Source organism: Sceloporus occidentalis, unplaced genomic scaffold, assembly GCF_023333645.1.
Source record: "Sceloporus occidentalis isolate IW3139 unplaced genomic scaffold, rSceOcc1.0.p SCAF_2, whole genome shotgun sequence".
Lineage (NCBI taxonomy): Eukaryota > Metazoa > Chordata > Lepidosauria > Squamata > Phrynosomatidae > Sceloporus > Sceloporus occidentalis.
In genome coordinates this window covers 194,694,768-194,715,849 of record NW_028316982.1, presented here as the reverse complement: position 1 = coordinate 194,715,849, position 21,082 = coordinate 194,694,768, and the positions used below count along the sequence as shown (strand labels likewise).

At 49.5% G+C, this 21,082-nt stretch overlaps 1 protein-coding gene across 9 annotated transcripts in view; it reads left to right on the top strand.

Moving 5' to 3' along the window:
* BCOR (BCL6 corepressor) overlaps window positions 1–21,082 on the top strand; it is a 165,616-nt gene that overhangs the window by 95,006 nt on the left and 49,528 nt on the right. For 8 of the 9 annotated variants that reach the window (XM_089511847.1, XM_089511845.1, XM_089511843.1 and 5 more), the window contains exon 2: window positions 20,203–20,333. In XM_089511847.1, coding sequence (XP_089367973.1) covers window positions 20,248–20,333 — 86 coding nt within the window. In that variant the 5' untranslated portion in view covers window positions 20,203–20,247. Of the gene's footprint in view, window positions 1–9,775; window positions 10,300–20,202; window positions 20,334–21,082 lie in introns of those variants that run through there. The other variant, XM_089511846.1, reaches the window with a different exon arrangement.

Sequence of the window (21,082 nt, the reverse complement as noted above, 5' to 3'; positions counted from 1 at the left end):
GTATATGGAGATGGCAGGCAGGGGACAGGAGGAGAGAAGAGATCTTGTCCTTTCCATCAGGCAGCAAAACACCTTGGGACAGCACCTTACAAGAAGCACTCTGCTCTGCCCCAGCCCCAATGGAAGAGTAGGTTGGAGTTGTTTCACGCTTCTGAAATGTTTTGAAATAGGTTGCATTTTGGAATGGCTTTCTAATGCAGAGGGTGAAAAATATCCTTGTGCAAAATAGTAGTGTGTGCAACTTTTCCAGCTGGAGAGAAAGAGAGTACCAGCACATGGCTCCACATGTCTCAAGGTGGATTTAGACCAGTGGTGGCAATCGTGCAGCCCTTCAGATGGCATTGGACTGCAACTCCCAGCGTTCTTTACCACCTGGTATGCTGGCGAGGGCTACTGGGATTTGCAGCCCTAAGAGTACCTGGATGCCAGCATGATTCCTATCCCACCTTTAGACATTCTCGCCAAGGAGGCCTTTTCATATGTCTGGTGTAAAATCTGAAGAGAAAATGCCTATTTCTCCTGCGGCACCCATGTCTTGTCCCTTGTGCATCTTGCCATGCGCGGTTTCCTACTTCAGAGAGCGCTCCGGAAGTGTGACTCATGCGTCTCCTTGGCCTGTTTTTCTGTAATGTCTGAAGCTGTTCTCTGGATGCCTCTTATTTCTGAGCACGTGGCAATGGATGACCTGTGTGTTATGACCTAGATCACGCTCAAATTAACTTCCATGGCGAAGGAGAGGTTCAAGAGAGCTTTCTTTTTTCTTTTTCTTTTTAACCGAACCACAGATATGGGAAATGGAAAAAGAGATTGCTAATTTCATGAGTCATGATGCGCTGGTGCTTTTCTGAACGAGCAAGAAATGAACCCGTTTTCAGACGGTTTCTAAAGGCCTTGGGGAAATTCTTCAGTGGAGCACACTCTCAGTTTCAGTTGTAATGGCTTTTAAAGAATACCCCCCATCTAACTCTTCTGTGGGTCTTGTTTCGGTCCTGACTCCGCATGAACAGGTTGGAGCTGCAAGCAGCAGTAGCAGACTTAACAGCAGTACTAGTAGTAAAAATAGAAATAGAACCGTAGAGTTGGAAGAGGCCTCAAGGGTCATCCAGTCCAACCCCCCGCCATGCAGGAACTCACAATCAAAGCACTCCCTAGTAGTAGTAGTTAGTGATATAGTATCAATAGTATCTTACAAGTCACGATCTGGTGTTTTGCCTTGTGGACTCGATCTTCATAAAACCTAAGCAACCTTCCTCCTTGCTATGTGAATTTTAATTTCTTCTTGGCGGAGGCAGATTTGTTTAAGGGCGATTGGCGTGTGGGCCTGGAAATGTGATTTCCCCGTCACTCTCGCGAGGCGTATCTGTCACTCTCTGGTTTCTGTGCGCAAAAGCCCTCCTGGTGGAAGATGCCCCCAGCAGCCATTCATTCATTCATTCATTCAGCGGCGGAGCCATAAATCGGGCTTTAACGTGACGTCTCCCATTTTCTGGAGGAATGCTGCTTGCGAAACTCCTTTTTGCCTGGGAGCCAAGGCGGAAAAGAGAAACACACGGCCGCCTCGTCGCCAAAACACGAACAAATCCTTTCCTGCTTCCACAAATCTCTTAAAAGTCTGCGTTGTTGTTGTTATCCATCTTTCCACCACCCCTCCTCCCCCCAGGATTGCCTCCCAGGAATGGGGATGGGGGCGAAGGGGGGCAGGGAAGGACCATCCTTGGGTGCCTTTTTTTAAAAGAAGGTCTGAAGGGGGGGAAGAGCGAATGCAAATGAGAAGGGAAATCATTTTCTTGCCGCGCGGCGCAATGCATTAGTCACTTGTTATCGTGCTTGGAGGCAGACCTCATTTGCGCGTCTGCCAACTCGCTCACATCTGCTCCGAGCTGTTCCGGGCATTTTAACCTTGGCGGTGTCGTGTCGGAGTCCCACGGATCAAGAGCCAGTAATTAAGGCTCCCAGCAGCAGAAGCAGCCGCAGAAGCGGGGGGGGGGGGAATCCATTGCCGCCCATCTGCAGCGCAGTTGCTGCCCTGATCAGAGTCCCTTGCGTTGGGCCCCATTTCAAGGTGGCAAAGCGGGCACTGCCTCCTGCAATCGGCCTCCTTTGGTATCAGGGATGCCCAGCCCTGGCATGGGAGAGCCAGTCTTTCGCAGCCGGGGAAGGAAACCTCTTGCCAGCCATGAAAGTTTGCGGTCGGCCAGGCCCCGGTGTGTGTGTGTGTGTGTGTGTGTGTGTGTTTACAAGAGGCTGCCTCTGACTTCCTTCCATCCTGACTTCTTTTAGGGACTGAGGCTGAGAGCATGTGTACAAGAGGCCGCCTCTGACTTCCTTCCTTCATCCCTTCCTTTCAGAACTGAGGGAGGAAGGCAGAGGCGACCTCTTGTGCACATCTCGTCCTCGGCTCTCCCCAAACCTTGGACTCGTCTAAAGCGGGATCATTCCTCTTCTGGCTCCATGGATGAGGGCTTTTGGTCTCCTCTGGCGCTTGAACTGCATTGCTCCGAGTTCCGCGTCCGATTCCCGATAGAGTGAGAGAAGAGTGGTTTGATGGCTGGCACCCCTGTGGCTCACTTTGCGTTGTGTGTTGTGTGTCTTTTAGCCGTTTCCGATTCAGGGCTACCCGAAGGGTTTTTCTTCTTGGCAAGAATGGTTCAAAGGAGGTTTGCCTTTTGCCTTCCTCTGAGGCTGAGAGCATGTGGCTTGCCCAAGGTCAGGGCCGAGCTGGGACTCGGAGTCCAACACTCAAACCACTAGGCAAGGATCTCCTGTGGCTGGCGTTAGGTTTATTGAAACGACCAGCGTTTGTTGGTTGCGGTGGGTCTGCTCTAGAAAGAGGGGCTGGCTTGACCCTGGGAAAGTGCCCTGCAGCCTGGCAACTCGCTGGGTGGTGCCCGGGGCTTGGTTTCTGCCCAGGCGACCCGTTTCCTGTACAGCCTCATGGGGACTGGAGTCCCATTGCATGCAACAACAATCCAATGCCCAACTGGGATTAAGTCCCATTCAGTTCAGTGGGGTTTAAGACAGGGAGAATATTGCACCACAGATGGGTTTGAAAGCCAGCGTGGTCCGTGGTATAGTGGTTTGGGTGCTGGACTGGGATACGGGTTTGAATCCCATTTGGCCACAAAAACCCAACTCTGGCAAGTCACACTCTCTCGGCCTCCGAGGAAAGCAAGGGCAACCCCTAAGAAAACCCCCGGACGGGGTCACTGTAGGGTCGCCATAAGTCAGAAGTGACTCGAAGGCGTACAGCAGAGACGGCTTAATGCGAGGCTGGAAACCCGCGCAGCGCTGGAAATGCGAGCCTTGCGAAACGAAAGGCAAGGTTTTGCCGAAGGGGCTTCCTGCCCCCTCCGCCTCTGCTTAAGTCGGTAGGACTGGTGTGTGTGTGTGTGTGGGGAGGGGGTCTCTGGGTGTCAGTGTGAGTGTGTTAGATCTGACATGAAATGTCTCAGATCGGGAGGTTTCGGCTACTAAAGTCTGTCGCGCTCCTCTCCGTTCTGGAAGGCATGTGGAAACGCTGATAGGGAAGCTACTCCGGCTCGGAGCTGGCAGCGTGGCGTAGTGGTTTGAGCCTCGGACTACGACTCTGGGAGAGCAGGGTTCGGATCCTCACTGGATCACACTCTCTCAGCCTCAGAAGATGCCCCCTCTGAAGGAAACTTGGCAAGAAAGCCCCGCGATAGGGTCGCCCTCCATCGGGAATTGGCCTCCAGCCAGAGAGATTGCGAAGGGCGCGAGGGAACGGGGATCGGCTGGCCCATAATCCCCGGGAGGCTTCGTTGCGCCTTTAAGCGGCTTTGCCCGTCGCGTCCTGCCTTTGCAACCAGGGAGTTCCTCCTCCTGCTCCTCCTGAGTAAATCCCCTCCACCACCTCCCCCTCCTCCTTTGCAAGAGGCATAAAAGGGGCTTCCATTCAGGCAGCGCTTCCCAAGAAGAGCCGATCGCTTCCCTTCCCTTCCCCGCCTCGTTAAAATAGTCTCCATTTGCGAATGCTTAACTCCCGGACCAATCTGGTGGCTGGCTGGCTGGGAGGCTGGCGGGGGAAGAGGGAAGGAGGAGGAAGGAGGGAGGGAGGGAGGGAGGCGGAGGACGACGACGAGGGGAAGGCAAGGGGAGGCGGAGGGGCCGCCGACGCAGGCAGCAGCCAGGCAGACGGTCCTGCGGGGGGAGCGGGAGGATTTAAGGCTAGTTAAGCTCCGCAGAGCCGTCGACAGCGAGCCAAGCAAGCTGAATCGCGCTTGTCGGCGCGCCGGCCATTTGCTGAATAATGAGATGCTGCCTTTCCCCCTCTTCCCCGGGGACTCTCCGGCTTGCTTGCTTGCTTTCTCCCTCTGACACACAGAGGCTCCAGCTCTCGGAGCTGCCAGAGTAGCCCTCCTGGACACGCGTCTCTCTCTCTGTGTGTGTATGGGCCCCCCCCCCATACTGTGCTCCCGATCCCTCAGCCCCCTTGAGGCTGGTGGGGCTCCGTCAGGGAGGCAAGCGCAGGCCCTGTCAGCCACCACGAAGCCCAAGCAACGCGCCCGGGACCAAGAGCGCCTCCGTTCTTCCCCCGGGAATCCCGGGAAGGCGGAGGAGAAGCCCCGGGGAACGGGGGCAGGCAGGCAGGCAGGCGAGCCAAGGGGCGAGAGAAGGGCCCGGATCGCATTCACAATGAGGGTCTGTACGTAGAGAGCTCTTGTAGCACCTTTGAGACTTCTCACCGAGAGAAAGAAATTGGCAGCCCCAGCTTTCCTTCAGTCTCCTTCCTCCGGTGCAATTATTATTAATATGAAGAGAGATCTTGTAGCACCTTTGAGACTCACGGAAAGAACGGAATTGGCAGCATGGGCTTTCCTAGACTTCAGGCTACTTCCTCAGAAGTCTAGAGAAGCTCATGCTGTCCATGTCTTTCTTGCACTTTGTCTCAAAGGTGCTACAAGATCTCTGGACGTACTGATTCTACAGACCAACACGGCGATCTTTTGGAACTCTACCCGGAGGGTGTGGGTCCTAGGTGCTTCAAAATCTGGAAGGCGGCGATCAAAGGAGCCTAGCTTTTCATCTGGCTCGCCTGGCACAGGCCTGTGGCTCTATTTATATACCCATGTGTCGCAGATGTGTGCAGTTCATATGCGTGCCCCCCTCCTTTCTCAAATCTAAAACTCACTGCAGAAGTAATCCAGTTTGAGACCGCTTTCACTGTCCTGGCCCAGTGCTGGGAAATTCTGGGAACTTTTTGTGAGACACTTATAGCCTTCTCTGTCAGAGAGCTCTGGTGCCACAATAAACAATCCCCAGGACCAGTGACCAATTCCCTACCAGTGAGCCACGACAGTTAAAGCGGTACCAAACTGGATTATTTTTGCAGTGTGTTTTGGACCTCAGTCGAGCTTCGCTGGCGAGGAAGCTAGTCGGATCATTGTCTTAAAAGGGGGGGGGGATTTCTGGCCATGTTGCTTTACAGGCAGACACCCTGATCTCCCTGAATGCTAGGATGCCTTCTAAAACCGCTTCACTTTGATTCAGAATCCAGAATCCATAACCACACTCTTCCTTTTCTTTGGCACATTGGCTTGAGGCTAGGAGAAGGGTTTTTTTATTTTTGTAGGGGGGAGAAAAAGGAAAATCCGGTCCCCATCCATCCACCCTTTTTGGATCAAAGATGGACCGCCGGCAGGGCTTCATAGAGGGAGACCTTTGTTGTTGTTGCTGCTGCTGCTGCTGTTGTTGTTGTGTGCCTTCCAGTCCTTCCCATCTTATGGCGACCCTAAGTCATGGGGTTTGCTTAGCAAGATTTGCTCAGAGGAGGTTTGCCATTGCCTTCCCCTAAGGAGGCTGAGAGAGTGTGGCTTGCCCAAGGCCACCCACCCAGTGAGTTTCCACGGCCGAGTTTCGCGGAGTTTCCCTGGTCTCTCCAGAGCTGCACTCCCAACACTGTGCTGGAGACCTATAGTAGGAGTTGATAGGTGTGAGTCCTCGGGCGGCGTGGATGCCCGGGGCGGCCTCGCCTTCGTCTTTCCGGCCCGGAAAGGAGCTGCAGCTGCTGCTGCATCACTTGGAGGCAAGTTGCGAACTTGTGATGGATGTGAATCTCTCCGCCTCGTCGCCGCTGTTGTTCTCTCGCAAAGCAACCAAGCGGCGGAAACCTGGCTGCCGAGTCGCTCTCGCCTAAAATGGCGCGGCGGCTCCGGGAGATCAAAGGCGGAAAGGAAAGGAAGATCTGCATCCACAGTGGAGAAATCACCCGGTTTGGCACCGCTTTAACTCTTTGTCTGGCTCAAAGCTATGGAATTCTGGGCCCCCGGCTCTGGGCCCCACAACAAACTCTAACTCCCAGAATTCCATAGCCTTGAGCCAGGTCAGGTTTGCTTTGTGCGCTTGACATTTTATTTTCAGGCCCTGGATGCTTGAATCCGTGAATATGGAGGACTGGCTCTGTATCTATAGTCCTTGGGGGCTTTCCCCAGAAGGAAGTCCCCCGGGGAATTCAGCTTGATTTACTTCCCAACAAGTGTGTGTGTGTGTGTGTGTGTGGAATCACACTCTCAGCCTCAGGGGAAAGTCAATGGCACCCTCCCTCTGAAGCAACTGTGCCAAGAAAACCTCACGATAGGGTCGAATTCAAGCCCTGTTAGTCTGTAGAATCAGTACGTAGAGAGATCTTGTAGCACCTTTGAGACTAACCGAAATGCATCTGAGGAAGTAGACTTTCGTCTAGGAAAGCTCATGCTGCCAATTTCTTTCTTTCAGTGAGTCTCAAAGCGGCTACAAAATCTCTCTGCCCACGATAGGGTCGTCATGGGTGGGAAACGAAGGCACATAACACACAACACAACTGCGAGTGGAGGATTGTAGCCCAAATGGGCTGAGCCTTGTTATGTGCCTTCAAGTCCTTTCCGACTTATGGCGACCCTTATAGTGGGGTTTTCCCGGGTAGGACTGGCTCAGAGGAGGTTTGCCCTTGCCTTTCCCTGAGGCTGAGAGAGTGTGACTTCTCCCCCAAGGTCTCCCAATGGGTTTTATAGCCGAAAGGGTACTCAAACCCTGGTCTCCAGAGTCCAACACTCAAACCACTGCGCTACGCATTTTTCTTTCTTTCTTGCAACTCAAATGAACTTAAGTGTGGGAAGGCAGCACACCAGTCCTCCGCCTATTTTATCCATCAAGCAATTAATGGGGGGGGGGGAGTGTTAAATGCAGGCCTCCCAGCTTTTTCATAAGTCTGGGAGGTTTGATTGCCTCTGCCTCCCCCCCCCCGTCCCCCCCTCCGTTGGCGGAGCCTGCCACCAAGGTTACGCGAAGCCTCGCCAGCCATTTTCCCTTTCGGAGGGCTTCTCTTTTAGTCCTCTTTCCCCGCGTCGCTTCCCCGCGAGTTTGGCTTCCCAAATGGCGGACACGAGTTGCAGTCTTCCGCGGCTTGCGGAGGAAGGAGACGGAGTGTGTGGGGTGTGTGTTGTGTGTCTCGGAGAGAGAGAGCTGTGCAAAAGGAGGGAGCAAGGAAGAAAATCTGATCTGATCTGATACTCCGATGGTCGGTGCGCAAGGAAAAGAAGGGAAAGCCCGACGGTGGTGGGGACTCCCTAAACATCCAGGGAGGGGGCCAGAAAAGCCCTTTGCATGGCCGAGGGGGGCAGGGGAGGGGGGCTGGCTTTGTAGCATCGTCCCCCCTCCCCCGGATCCTGAACATCTTGTGTCCCCTCTTTTTTCGGTGACACACAAAGACACACTCTTGGGGTTGTGAAGCCCACATTAGGCAGAAGAAAGCTTTCCTCTTCCTCTGCCCTTTGCATCCGCACTGCAGAAATAATCTGTTTGGACCCCATTATGAACTGCCAATGGCTCCATGCTATGAAATTCTGGGATGTGTAGTTTGTTGGGGCCACAACAAACTACACATCCCAGAATTTCATAGCATGGAGCCATTGGCAGTTCAAGCGGGGTCCAAACTGACCCGAAACTGCTGCCCAGTTGAAGCAGGGTGCATTTGAACCCAGCCCCCTTAAAAACTAGACTACTCCACCGGTTCTTTCTCTCCCTCCCCCGGGTCTGAGATCTGCTGGAAAGCTCTTGTAGTTCGCACTCTGTGGTCAAACGAAATGCCAGCCGTCTTGGGTAAAGGTCAGGGTCCCTCCCTCAGTCGGCTGCAGAGATTATGGAAGCTTGCCTGGTTGCCTCACAAACACAACCTTCACACACACACACAACGACGTGTTCAAATGTACTCAAGTTTATTGGCCACTTGCTCAGTTGCGGTTTCAACATCGCACGATTTGCAAGGCTGGCATTAAACAGTGCGGGATTTGGTTCTCCGTTGTGTGGTGTGTGTGTGTGTTTGTGGGTGTCTAGGGTAAGAGTTTAGTCCAAATCACACTGCAGAAACGATCTAGTCTGAGACTACTTTAAGTGCCCTGCCTGAATGTTGGGTAATTCTGGGAACTCTAGTTTTGTGAGACATTTAGCCTTCTCTGTCAGAGAGTTCTGGTGCCACAATAAACTACAGCTCCCAGGATTCCCTAGCGCTGAGCCAGCACAGTTAAAGTGGTCTCAAACTGGATTATTTCTGCAGTGTGTTTGCGACCTTTGTGAGGGAAAAAAAAGGGGGGCTCTAAAGCGGGTGGCCCAGAAAAACAGATCCTCTCCAACTTGGACTGGGAGCGGGAGGGCGCTTTTCTCAGCCTGTCCGACCTCACAGGGTTGTTGCGAAGCAGTCTAGTGGCTTGACTTTTGGACGGTGACCCTGGAGAGCCGGGTTCGAATCGCTGCTAGAACCTGACTGGGTCGACCTTGATTGAGCAAGTCACACTCTCTCAGCCTCAGGGGAAAGTCCCGGTCTGAAGAAATCGTGCCAAGGCATTTTCGCTTTAGGGTCGCGGCAAAGTCGGAAACGACTGGAATGCACACAACAACAACACTAACAACAACAACAGGGCTGGAGGCAAGGATCACGTGTTTTCCCAGGGAGGACCCTTGAGATGCTTAGCACCTTTGCAAGAGTTTGGAGGGAGGGGAGGGGAGAGGAGCAGTGTTCCGGCGGGGCTGCTCACGCCTTGGCAGCCAGGAGGAGGCGGCTGGAGGAAAGGGATCTCGGCTGGTCTTGGCCCATCTTGGCCTCCTGGAAGGGGGGATCGGAGAGGTGGGTCGGCTTTCCTTTTGGGGGGAGGGGGAGAAGGGCCCCTGGCCTGCGCTTTCCTTCGGGGCCGGGGCTCTGGGGCTGAGGAGGCAGTGGAAACTGGAGGGAGGCCAAAAGGAGCTGGAGGTGGAAAGAGGGAAGGCGCCAAAAGGGAACCCAGGCCCTCCTCATCCATCCATCCATCCATCCATCCATCCATCCATCCATCCATCCATCCATCCATTCTCTTTCTCTGGCTCGTTGGAGCTGCCTGAAGCCCGGCTGCCGACCTTCCCTTTCCTTCCACTTTTTCTGTGCAAAGGCAGCCTCCTCATCAGAGCGAGTGATCCAGCGTCCTCCTTTTCCAGGACGCGGCCCTCCCTTTCAAGCCTTCGGTCCAGGAGGCATTCCCAAAGGTCCCTCTATTTTGAGCATGACTAGAGAGCCAACCTAGTGGAGCGGTTTGAGCGCTGGACTAGGACCCGGGTTCGAATCCCTGCTGGGTGACCTTGGGCAAGTCGCACTCTCTCAGCCTCAGAGGATGGCAATGGCGGCCCCCTGCTCCCCTCGAAGAAAGCTGCCAGGAGGAAGGTGAATGGCTTCCCCGATCCCTCCCCTCCATCCCCCAGGACTCAGGAGGCACTTCTCCTCCTCCCTTGCCTTGGCCGCCGGCATCAGGTTTTTCTGGTTTGCAAAGGCAGGAGTGCGCTGGCATCTCCGAGGCTGCCAAAGAAAGCCGCCTTGCCCTTGCGAGGGAGATCCAAAGAGAGGAAGGAAAAGGAAAGGAAAGAGGGAGCGGAGAAAGAAAGAAAGAGGGACAAAGTACTGCGGTGGCGGTGACTCAAGGTGGTTAGAGGTGCTTCCCGGACAAAAGGAGGACCAAGCATCACAAAAGTGCAAGGCATGCAAGGACACTCCCAAAGAACCCTCCTGGAAGTGTCCTGCTCAAAATGGTGGACGGTTTGGACAATCTCTCCTGGACAGAAAGTGGAGATAGAGGACAGGTCCTGCCTTTTCGTAGGCTCCAGCCTCCTTCCTCAGATGCAGGAGGTGAAAGGGAGAGTCCCGGGGCATTGCATTGAGCCAGAGCGGTTCAAACTCTGCCTTGTTTCTGCAAGGCAAGTGCAGCCTGAGAGGCGCTGAAAGAGAGGAACTGGTCGCAGGAGCTTTGCAAGACCTAGATGCCTCCACGTTGGAGAAATAACCTGGTTTGGCAACGCTTTAACTCTTTGTCTGGCTCAAAGCTATGGAATTCTGGGAACTGGAGTTTGTTGTGGGCCCAGTGTGGCTGCAGCCCCTATCTGTAGTCTCCACCTCGGGCACCTGAGGGACTAGGCCCCAGTCTAGGGAAGCTCAGGCTGCCAACTTCGTTTTAATCTCCAGGGTGCTGCAAGAGCCTTTTGCAGACTGGTTTTCCAAACTTGCAGGGCTATAGTCTTCATATAGTTACTGTAGCCATCTTGCTCAGCAGAGGGGAGCTGCATGAGGCAAAGGGCCAGGCCCCTCTCCTCTCCTCTCCTCACTCAGACAGAGGGGAAAAGGCACCTGCATGAGCTTTCCTAGGCTTCAGCCTGCTTCCTCAGATGCATTGGGACTATACAAACACACATGCATGCACACACTATATATGCACACACACAGTGTGTGTGTACATGCATGTATGTATTATTATGTATACAGTATGTATATATGTTTAGAGAGGGAGAGGGAGAAGTTGGTAGCATGAGCTATTGTAGACTTGAGCCTATTTGTTCAGATGCATTTGGACTATGTGTGTGTGTGCTTGTATGTGTATGTATAGACATTTAGAGAGAGCGTGAGAGAGAAATTGGTAGCATGAGCTTGGGTAGACTTGAGCCTACTTGCTCAGATGCATTTGGACTATATCTATCTATCTATCTATCTATCTATCTATAGATATATAGTGCACACACACACAAACACATTCACACACTATGTGTATGTATAATACGCACACACGCGCATATATAGTGTGTGTGTATTATATATATATATATATACACACAATATATATATATAGACACATTCACACACACACTATATGTGTGAATGTGTTTGTATATAGTGTGTATATATATGTGTGTGTGTGTGTGTTGTGTACATATATAAACACACACACACATTCACACACTATATATGGAACCTTCTCTTCTAGAATAGACTTTTGGAGGTCATTAAAGGGGGCGATTCATGGAGGGAGGGAAGGGAAACCTCAGCATGATGCAAAGGGCTAGGCCCCTCTCCTCTCCTCACTCAGACAGAGCTGAGACAGAGTGTTGTGTTGGCAGCAGCATGGCTTCCTTTTACACCAGTCCACCAGTCCAGGGGGGTATATTGGATTGCAGGCCGGAGTCAATAGGGTATGATTTTGAAACAGACTAGCTTGGGAAATGTTCTGTCGAAATACTGTATGTTACAGGCTGTGGGTGGTTTTTTTAAAAGGCCTGGTGGATCTTTTGGAAAACACTTAAAAACAACTGGGGCTCTGCTGATTGGGATCTCTTGCCCACTGGGTGTAGTAGTCTTATTTTTAATCTAAAATCTTATTTTTAACCTAAAAGAGATCCACCACGTTTCTCTACATGGTCCTTAAGGCGACTGATAAATACTTTGTTGTTGTGTGCCTTCATTTCTGATTTGTTCAGAGGTTTGCCCTTGCCTTCCCCTGAGGCTGAGAGAATGTGATTTGCCCCAGTGGTTTTCATGGCCGAGCTGGAAAGCAATCCCTAGTCTCCAAAGCCAAAGTCCAACACTCAGGCCATCTGAGGAAGTAGAGTGAAGTCTACAAAACCTCATGCTGCCAATTTTCTTTCAATGAGTCTCAAAGGTGGTACAAGATCTCTCTATGTACTGATCCTACAGACTACCATGGCTATATCTTTGAATTCTACCACTCAAGCCACTAGGCCAAGCTCTCTTTTTAGCAATGGAAGGGGCATCAACCCCTCCCCAAAAAAAGAGCCAGGGTAGTGGGTTGGAGGAAGACTTTGGAGACTAGGGTTCGAATCTTGGCTCTGCCATGAAAACCCTGTAGGTGAGCTTGAGCAAGTCACACTCTCTCAGCCTCAGAGGATGGCAATGGCAAAACCCCTCTGAAGAAGAAGAAGAAGACCCCATTCACGTGTGAAGTTGAAAGCTTTCATGGCTGGCATCCATAGTTTTTTGTGGGTTTTTTTGGGCTGTGTGGCCATGTTCTAGAAGAGTTTATTTCTGGCATTTCACCAGCATTTGTGGCTGGCATCTTCAGAGAATGCTGGCATAGAAGAGATCTGGATCTATATATACTGTGTGACCCTGGGTAGGGAGGAGTGATTTCCATGTTAATCTGTGTATTGTTCTGTTGTTAATGGTAAGGCCCCATTCTAGTCTTTTACACACCATACAACCCTCCTTGGAGCACCATGGTGCCATTATTGTGTGGCACAGGATGCGCAGATGCCAAAGGCGGTGTTGATCAGGGGAAGAAGGGAGCCCAAGGCCCCTTTGGAGGAGGCCTAGGGAAGCCCAGAGCCTTCCCCCACTGAAAGGGCATGTGGGGTGGCCAAGCCTGTTCCTCTTGGATTGTGCAAAAGCACCGCCAGAGCCAAAGCCAGAGGCTTGTGATCCTTGTGTGAGCCTTTCTGGAGGGGTGAGATGTTTGCTCCTTCCTTTCTGCCCAGGGTCTTCATGTGTTTCCTTTTCCTTTTTTTGCAGTGGGATGCATGCATACGTTATTTATAATCGCTGCCGCCCTGATGAACTTTTTGTGAACTGTTTAAAAAGTGGAGGTCTGTTGAACAAACAGCGGCGCCACTGCCAGCCGTAATTTCATTGCAACCAGCAAAAAGAGACGGTTAACTCTTTCTTGGCTTTCTGGGCCCTCAAAGGATTTTTTTGGGGGGAAGGAAATGAGGTTTACTTTCACCTACTACCCCTGAGTTGCTGAAACTATGAAGAGAAGCACCAACAGCAGCAGCAGCTTCTTCTTCTTATTCTCAGAGGTGCACTCAGGTCTGAAACACACTGCAAAAATAATCCAGTTTGAGACTGCTTCTATCGCCCTGGCTCAGTAATTGGGAATCCTGGGAACTGTAGCTTCTTGTGGCACCAGGGCTCTCTGACAGAGAAGGCTAGAGATCTCACAAAACTGCAGATTCCAGGATTCCCTGGTCCTGAGCCAGGGCTGTTAAAGCGGTCTCAAACTGGATTATTTCTGCAGTGTGTTTTGCACCAAGGTCTCCTTTTTTTTGGTTTGTTGTGTGTCTTCTTCAAGTCCTTTCCGACCTACGGACTCTAAGCTCTGCTGCCACAATAAACTGCAGTTTCCAGGATTCTTTCGCATTGATCCAGGGCAGTTAAAGTGGCGTGAAACTGGAATATTCTCCCTTGGGGTGCATTTGCAGCTGCTCATCTTAAAGCAGAGGGCAACATAATGTTGTTGTTGTTGTTTTGTGTGTGTTTGTATGTTTTAATAGTAGCGTTTCAGGAGGGAGACTCCTTTTTCTTTCTCTATGGTTGTGCTGCCTGCCTTTGACCTTTCCTTCTTTAGCAGCCGGCAAACCTTTACATTCAGAGCATGGCTCCTTTGGTTTAGCAGAAAAACCAATACCGATTTCCAGAGAGCTGAAGGAACTCTGGCTGGATGTGGAATGTTTTGGGAAAGGCGCACTCTTTGGTAAAGGTGATGGGCACAGATATACCTCGGCCATGGCTGCATCTGCACTTCAGAAATAATCTAGTTTGAGGCCGCTTTGACTGCCCTGGCTCAATGCTGGGGAATCCTGGGAACTGTAGTTTTGTGAGACATTTAGCCTTCTCTGTCTGAGAGGCCTGGTTCCACAATAAATTACAATACCCAACATTGCCTAACATTGAGTCAGGGCATCTAAAGCAGTCTCAAACTGGGTTATTGCTGCAGTTAGTTTGGGACAAGTGCCATGGCTCAGAATGATAGAATTCTGGGAATTTTGTGGATTTTGGACATTATTTTGGAGACTGACTGTATTGGACCCTTACAGGGTGTGCAAATATGACAGGTGACATGGTCTCTAAAGAAATACTCCAGTGACCAAATATGAAATCTCAACACATCTTTGAGGCCAGCCAAGAGCAGGAAGAGCCTGAGGCTGCACCCTCACTGCAGATATAATCCGCTTTGACACCACTTTAACTGCCATATCTCAAGGATGTGGAATTCTGGGAACTGGAGTTTGTTGTGGCACCAGAGCTCTCTGAGAGAAAAGGTTTAACGTCTCACAGAGCTACCATTCCCAGAATTCCATAGCCCTGAACCACGGCAGCTAAGGCAGCTAAAGGAGTGCCAAACTGGATTATTTGTGCTTTGCAGATGCAGCCTATGAGTGCATGGCTCTCCTTTCAGTCTTACTATCTCTTTGGCCCGTGTGTTCCTCCACTCCTTGGAGATGAGGCATCGTTTGTAAAACTAAATCAACTCTCTCCAGGCTTGGAGACTTGAAAACATGAGCAGGGCATCTGGAAAACAGTAAATCTGTTCTGCAAAACCCGTCTTTTCCAGTAGAATAACTCCTTTTGAATGATAGTGCAGTATTTCCTCCTAGCCTCTCTCTGCAGGTGATGGTGGTAGTAGTAGTAGTATTAGTGTGGGGTTGGTGGGGGGAAAAGAGAAGGAAGGCGAAGGGTGTCCTCTCCTTTTCTCCAAAGCTTTCGGGCCTACTTCATTATTCTGACATGCAAACTCTTTGGGAGGGAGGATGCCATTTCATGTTCTTGCTAGGAGTCCTAAAAGGATTGAAGAAGGGACAAGAGGCGGCTGAAGGATTTAGGAGAAAATGCAGGGAATTCCTAGGTATTAATTTCTGAATTATTGAGTCAGGTTAGCCCTCCCTACCATTTGAACCAAGACCATAAACAGAAAATACAGGCCTATGACTAACATCTTCAATTTCTTTCTCCTGTTTGCCTGATGAAGAAGCCAGTGTGACTTCGAAAGCTTGCAACATATAGTTGTGCATTTTGGTTGGCCCAATAAAGGCATCATGGTTTGGATGTTATTGGATTTACTATATGACCAACATGGCTACCCCAGATGCTTTTTTTTTTGGGTCAGGCTAGGTACAACTTGAGTTCCCCCCTTGCTTTGCTCTGTTGTTGTGTGCCTTCAACTCCCTTCTGCCCCTAAGGTGGGCCTATTTGGGTTTTTTCCTGGGGTTGAGAGTGTGTGACTCACCCAAGGTCACCCAGTGGGTTTCCATGGCCCAGCTGGGAATCGAAAGTGAATGAAAGCCATGCAAGAGTTTTGTGGCTAGAGTGTGAAGTTGGGCATTTAGGCCCTGTGGTTCCCAATGCCCTTTTTTGCATGTGAGGGCCAACCCAGGGTGAGCAGATGCCTTCCCCACAAAGGAGGACAGGTCATCATAAAAGGGAGGACATGCGAGAAAAATGGAGGACATTCCAGAGGAAAAGCTAAAAATGTTCATACCAAGATAAAATGCATGCTGCTTAGCTGTTCTCCAAATGGAGGGCATTTTTGGCATTCCTCCTGGACAGAAGGTTGAAATGTAGAGCGTGTCCTGGAAAAGGAGGACACCTGGTCACCCTGGGGCTAGCCCCACTTCCCTGCTGGTGCTTTTTTTTTTTGGGGGGGGGGTCCCAGCCAGTTGAAGCCAGAGAGGTCCAAGGACAGTCTTTTGCAACCCTCACAGGGTTGTTGCGGAATTCAAAGACATAGCCGTGTTAGTCTGTAGAATCAATAGGTAGAGATTTTGTAGCACTGAAAGAAAGAAATCGGCAGGATGAGCTTTCCTAGACTAAAGTCTACTTCCTCAGATGCATGATGGTTGTGATGTGGCTTAGGCTTTGGATTGTGGCCTCTGGAGACCCGGATTCGAATCCCTGCTGGAACCTGGGACCCCACTGGGTGACCTTGCAGAAGTCACACTTTCTCAGCCTGAAGGGAAAATCCCTTCTGAACAAGCCTTTGCAAGAAAGCCCCACGATCGATCGTCTTTTGCCTTAGGAAAGACTTGAAGGCACACAACAGCAGCAGCAGCAACTCCTAGAGCCACAACCAGAAGCGATCCTAGGCACCTTGGCTACAAAGTAAATCCCTTTTGCTTCACTGCAAATCCCTCCCAGTTACGGATCGCAGCCTTAGCAACTAGAACAACAACAACAACGACAACACCCAGAAATCCCTGCCATTAGCTTTCTCTTTCTTTGGAAAGAGGAAGGGTTGAAAAAAGGAAAAGAAAAAGAGGGGGTGTTTCTTTCCCCCTCCCTCCTCCCTCCTCCCTGTGTGCCTGAAAAGGCTCTCCCCTCCTTATTATTAAGCGGGCATTTAACAGCGGGATGCAGGCTGAAGCTCAGTCAAAAGAAACGCCTGCTGAACCCTCCGAAGAGCAATTAAAAAGCCAGCCCTGGAATAAATCATGCACCGCGATAATCGTGTTAATAAAACCCAGCTTGTCCTGACACTTCACTCAGGCAGCAAACTAGGATTTAATGCGGGTGGAGATGCCTTGTCTGGGAGGGGAAGGGACCAAGGAAGCATCCTCCGCATCCTCCTCCTCCTCCTCCTCCTTCTTGCCCATCTGGGCTGCATCCTCTTCTTCCTCTCCTCCTTCTTGCCCCCTTTCGGGGCTGCTAATGCTTCTCCATTGAGCCCGCTAATGATGCCTTTCCCTGGAGGGAGCCCAGGCGTCATTGAATTACCGAAAGCACTGCCAGCGCAGGGGCTGCAAGAGCTGCAATGGCCAAAGCCACCAGGGTTGGGTTACTTAATCAAATCAAAAGGGTGGGGATCGGGGAGAAGGAGAGCCAGCAGCAGAGAGGGAGATTACCAACCTACTTACTATTTTTAACCCCTTTCTGGGCCAGGATGGGAACTCACTCCTCCTCCTCCTCCTCCTCCTCCAGGAAAAAGGCAAGACTGGCTCCAGGTTTAAAATTAGATCCTCCTTGTTTGCCCCGGCTGGCATTCCACTCCTTCCCAGCCCTGCCAACTTTTGTGCTTTTTCTTGGAGAAAGCAAAGGCCTTTAGGAAGGTTCCCAAACACACTGCAGGAACCCTCCGGTTTGAGACCGCTTTCACTGCCCTGGCTTAGTGTGGGATTTGTAGTGTGTTGTGGCACCAGTGCTTTCCGAAGGAAAAGGCTGAATGTCTCACAAAAACTGCAAAATCCCAGGGTTCTACAGCCTTGAGCCATGGCAGTTTTAAAGCATTGCCAAAACGGCATCATTTCTTCAGTACAGATTAGATTGGCATCTTACTAGGGATCCTGGGAATCGGACTTGGTACCACACAGTGTCTCATAAAACTGCCTTTTCCCAGGATTCCCTAGCTCTGAGCCAGGGCTGTTAAAGCGCTCTCAGATTGGATTAGTTCTGCAGTGTGTTTTGCACCAAGGTCTCCTTTTTTTGTCTGTGGTGTACCTTCAAGCCCTTTCCGACTTATGGCGACCCTATCGTGGGGTTTTCTTGGCAAGATTTGTTCAGGAGAGGTTTGCCCTTGCTTTTTCTTGAGGCTGAGAGAGTGTGACGCCCAAAGTCATCCAGTGGGTTTCATGGCCGAGCTGGGAATTTAACCCTGGTCTCCAGAGTCATAGTCCAGCACTTAAAGCAAGAGGCCATGTTGGCTCTCAGGAGGTTTCCTTAGGAAATATGAAAAGGGCCTTGGTTTTCCTGTTTTTCCTAAGGAGGATGGGGATATCTTTCCCTCCCTCCCTCCCTCTTTCCCACTAGGGCAGGACTCACACTGTAGAAATAATCTGGTTTGACACGACTTTAATTGCCTCTAAAAAACACTCCAGTAACCAAATAAGCAATCACAACACATCCTTGGGGCCAGAGCAGGAAGAGCCCGAGGATGCAACCACACTGCAGAAACAATCCATTTTGACACCACTTTAACTGCCATGGCTAACTGCTACGGGATTTGGGGAATTGTAGTTTTGTGAGACAGTTAACCTATCTCAGAGAGCACTAGTGCCACAACAAACTACAACTCCCAACATTCTATAGCATTGAGCCATGGCAGTTAAAGTGATGTCAAACTGGATTATTTTTGCAGTGAAGATTCAGCCTCAGGCTCTTCCTGCTCTGGCCCCAAGGATGTGTTGTGATTCCATATTTAGTTACTGGAGTATTTCATTAGAGACTGGTGACATATAATATTTGCACACTCTGTAAGGTCCAATACAATAATATCCCAAATCCAAGAAACTGATACTTTTATTAGACTGGCCGAAATGCACAAAATACACGATGCAAGCTTTCAAAGCTCTATTGGCTTCTTTATCAAGAAAAGGTGTTAAAGATTATACAGTAGATTTCTTTTTATGACAGTTTTAGTCACAGGTCTGCATTTTCTCAAGGTGTTGTTGCTGTGTTGTTCCAGATACTGTAAGGTCCAGTACATGTAATCTCCAGAGCCCCAGTGTTGTTAACTGGTGGAAACCTATCAGACTTGTAGGTGTTTCACGTTCACTCATATTTGTTTCAGAGCAGGACCCATCATTTGTAAGTTCCCTAATGCTGGATTCCATTGATTTCAGTAGGACATTAGTGGCTAATGTATCAGTTCTTGTCACTGGATATGCTTAAGGTGATGTTGTTTGCTGCATGAAGGAAATAAATTCTTTAGAAGAAACTCAAAAGGGACATTATGCAAACAAAGTTTGTGCTTTTGCACCCTGTAAAAGTTATCCTGGGATCTGCCTGCTCTCTGAAATTGTTAGGATATCAAAGAACTTCTTTTTGGACAGATTTCTGTTGGTGTGTTTTTCCACAATATGTTTTGAGGCTTTATAGATTTTATTGCAAACTTTAGCCATTTATGAGTAATCATCAAGTCATTTTAATTAGTAAAGTGGTGGTGGATAAATGCTGTCAGTTGCAGTGGGCAGCTGCAACAGATCCAGGTCTCAATTACCACTGGTGGACTCATGGGTGACCAAAAAGGTTACCCTCCCCAGAAGTGGCTGGAAGTCTTTCTTATTGTGATGTTGTTTTTTTAAAAAATGTTAGCCTGCTGTGCTTTATTGAAAAGGTGCTGCTCCTGGAAAATACTTTTTCAGGGTGGTTGAGTGGGAAAGGGATTGCCCAGGGACTCCAGAAGCGGCGAGGGCCCTAAAATAGGCCAGGGTCCCGACTTGTCCAGCCCTTCTACAAAAAGTGCACCAATTATAGTATGTCTGACTTGGTTTGATTGGAGATCTTATTCTAACCAGAGTCCAGTATGGAATTTTCTTATCAACAGTTGAATAGTGTCATCACTGTGTACATGTCAACAGGGGCCAACACCTTATTCCAGAGTAACAAAAGTAAAGGTCTATTTTGCTGGAGCTTGCGTGGTGTAGTGATTTGAGCATCAGACTATGACTCTGGAGAACAAGGTTTGAATCCCTGCTTGGTCATGGAAACCTACTAGATGATCTCAGGCAAATCACACTCTCTCAACCTCAGAGGATGGCAATGGCAAACTCCCTCTGAAGAAACATGCCAAGGAAACCCTTGATAGGTTCGCCTTAAGGTTGTTGTAAGTTGGAAAGTCGGAAACAACTTGAAGGCACACAACAACAGCAACAACACATTTTGCTGAAGAGTCAAAGAGGTATCTGTTATCAGAGTAGAAGTCAAGGGACTTTTTATCATGGATCCATAATAGTTTCCATTTCTAACAAAAGACAGTGCAGGTAAAGGTTGAAACTGAATAACAGTTGCATGGGATAGGCTTTAATTTTCAGGAAGCATGGGCCCAAACAGACAGGCCAAAATAAAGCTGCTTCAGGTCACTTTGGAGGTATGCTGTTGAAATGATGCATGCATCCTAAGAGGCCGGAAGCCGTGCCAAAGCCAACTTTGGTGCAGTTTCTGGCCTCTTAGGATGCATGCATCATTTAAACAGCATACCTCCAAAATGACCCAAACCAGCTTTATTTTGGCCTGTCTGTTTGGGCCCTAAGTTGGAGAAAAAGATTTATGTCATTGTACCTATAACTGGGATCATGCCCCATACCAATTCTGTGTTCCTTATCAATGATCAAAAAAGGAGACTGATGACTTTCCTTGTGATCTTTCCAATTCATCCTAAGCCAGTCTTCTCAAGTCCATGTTTTCTTGCTTCCAAATAGATTTTAAACACCCGTGAAGGAAGGCCTCTGTTCTAAGGTGACGTCATGCTTTCTGCAACCCCCCTCTATGCCAACGTTCATAGCTGGATGAGCAATGAGAGGGTCCGCATGTGTGGCATTAATGAAGACAGGTAAATATTTAAGTTTCAGAAAAGTTAAACTGTGTAGTATATTTCTGCAGAGTTAATTTGCCTTCTGCATGCCATACTAAATCAACTCTTTTTTCAACATGAGGATCACTTTGGGAAGATACCATTTATGAAGCAGTAATGGCTGAAGAGGAAAGGTTTACATCTAATGGGTGCAGACTAGCCCCTGATGTGTTATTTTGTTAAGTTCAGGTAACCAAAAAGCGCTTTTTCAAAATTTAGGCCGCAAACCCGTCACCTTCTCTCTGTTTTGTTTATGGATATGTGCACATAATCCCAGGCCTAAATAGATGTATGTAAGTCTCTTTGATCTTAGTGGAACATATTACCAAGTATATACCCTTAAAGTTGCTGCTGCAGTTCATTATGTTTGTGACGAAGACTAAAACCTGCATTCATGTTGCTTTTGAGTTTCCCCGTGATGTGATCCGCAAAGTAGGACAAATAGTTGGTCCAGCAGTTAAATCTTTGTATAATTTTATACTATGATAAACAGTCACCTAGTCATGGTTAAGTTCCACTGAAATTAATAAGTTAGTTGTGATTAATTTAAGCCATGTTCAATTTAGAAATCCTTGGCTGTGATCATACAGAGGCATACTCTGTTAACAAAACCTCTGGCAAAGAAGCTTCTTTCCACAAAGCCTTTTTATGGCCACATAGCTGCCCTTTTCATCCTTGTCCTCTGTCCATCTAGATTTTTTAAACAGTATCAGCATTGGGAGGATGGT